The sequence below is a fragment of the Bison bison genome, unplaced genomic scaffold (assembly GCF_000754665.1).
Source record: "Bison bison bison isolate TAMUID 2011002044 unplaced genomic scaffold, Bison_UMD1.0 scf7180017863936, whole genome shotgun sequence".
NCBI lineage: Eukaryota > Metazoa > Chordata > Mammalia > Artiodactyla > Bovidae > Bison > Bison bison.
The window spans coordinates 425,324-427,267 of record NW_011494508.1 but is presented as its reverse complement, the minus strand read 5'-3'; the positions used below and the strand labels follow the sequence as shown (position 1 = coordinate 427,267).

General features: G+C 47.8%; 1 protein-coding gene across 1 annotated transcript in view; it reads right to left on the bottom strand.

Annotated features, from left to right (window-relative positions):
• The window catches only part of MLANA (melan-A), a 12,057-nt gene extending 10,612 nt beyond the window's left edge, over positions 1–1,445 (bottom strand). The window contains exons 1-2 of the mRNA XM_010833831.1: positions 1,398–1,445; positions 557–697 (exon numbers count right to left, since the gene is read on the bottom strand). Coding sequence (XP_010832133.1) covers positions 557–697; positions 1,398–1,445 — 189 coding nt within the window. The remainder of the gene's footprint in view (positions 1–556; positions 698–1,397) is intronic.
• Positions 1,446–1,944: the final 499 nt, after the last annotated feature.

Here is a 1,944-nt window from a genome sequence, read left to right as displayed (position 1 = left end):
AAGAGTGTGAACCAAGTGGTGACAATGTATGATTGGTTTTGGTGTCTAATTACTATGACGATATTTTGAAAACCAAAAAAAAAATAAATAAATAAATACCAGAATATTTGTTGAAAAAAAATAAAATAAAATAAAATAAAATACCAAAAAAAAAAAAAAAAGAAGAATGGGCCACTAAGGGGAGTAACAGAGCCAGTGGGAATCCCCAGAAGGATTGGTAAGACCTGGAGTGTCTCATGTATTTCTGTTCAACTGTGCAAGAGGACCACGAAGCCTTCCTCCTTGCCCCCCAAACCATCAGCTACATAGGCAGGCCCTCGAGTTTGCTGTGAGTGGAATCAGAAAGATGGACCAAGTTCCTGGTTGGGATTCATGCCTGGGCAGAGGCAAAGGAAGAGTTATAAGACGTAAAGTGTAGAGAAAGATGCATCAGAACCATGAATCAGTGCTGGAGGTGATCGTGAGACTGTCACTACACTCCCCAGAATTTCAGAGAAAGAAGGAGAAGAGAGGTCCTGGAACTGGAGAGACTCAGCAGTGGGAACACTTTACTGACCTTCAAGCTTCGGTATCCACTTCGTCGTCTGCAGTACCAGCAGCTGAGAAGTAGTAGAATTCCCAGAATCACTATCAGGATGCCAATCCCTGCAGCCCTGGCCCGAGAGACAGACAAGTCCACCTTGGTATGGAAACCTTGCTCCAGATTATGATGAAACCTGCGTCAGTCTTCTCTCTTCACAGGGGCTTTGTGATCAGAGCAGTATCTCCCAGTCCCCAAGGAGTATTCCACCCCACCCCACACCAGGCACCCGTGGGCGTCCAGCATGCATATACAGAGACAGAACCATCTCTAGGAGCCTCTCAGGTGTGTGTCCACGCAGCAGTGCTAAGTGCCATGGGCCCTAGCACCCAGCTCCAAGTGCAACAGGTGCAGTGGCAGCTGACCCTTCTGTGGACTGAGTTATCTTTCCATCAGGGCTAGTTTAAAACATTTTCCCCAACTGTCAGTCCACAAAAAAGAAACAGAAATTAACTTTGACTTAATGTCTGCTGTAAGCTGGGTACCATGATAACCATTCTGTATTCATTAGATTATTTAATTCTCACAACAACCCTGCCAAGCACTATGGCGAGCACCCTGCTATTGGCTCTGTCACAACAATCCTCAGGGGTAGGTATGACATTCATTTCACATCTGACATCCCCAAGACTTCAGGCTGGTAATATGCCCAAGGTTGCACAACCAGAGAGAGACAGAACCAGCATTCATAGCGACTGGCCTGAGGTACCCAGCCAGTGCCCTTTTGACCGCATCACCCCTTCCTGAAATGGAGCTGTTACAAGGGCATTCAGTGGGTTCTCGTGACTGAAGGCAGATGATTCCATTCCCAGCATGCCTGTGCTCTCATTCTACCTCCTAGGTCTGTGGTCACCCGCTCGGGCATCTCGACACACACAGAGCTCTGTTTGAACTCCTCACACCACAGTCACATTGCGCTCACACACAGGAAGTGAGAGCCAAAAATGCTGGGGTGTGCCAGACACACCATAAGAACCCATTGCCCAGCAGGGCAGGGCTCCTCAGATGTCACCCAAATACCTCCTGCAAGGGAGTTGCCTGAGATGCGTGTTAAAGTACAGATCCGGGGCCCCTGACCTCAAGACCTACTGAGTCAGCCTCTTGGGCAGCAGTGCCCAGGAAGCTGCATTTTCACAAGCTCCATAGGTGGCTTGTGCCACCTCAACTGAGAACTTCTCAACTGTGGTTTCACAGAGGTAGAGTCTGTTGAGTCATCATGTAAATCCTGAAAAGTATACTACCTAATACCACGTGCAGTTGCACCCCTCAAGAGTATTTTTTTGCTGTTGGGACTTTTTTCCAGAAGATCTCACCACCACATCCCATTTGACCATGCGGGGATATTAGAGAATCCCACTAGGGTC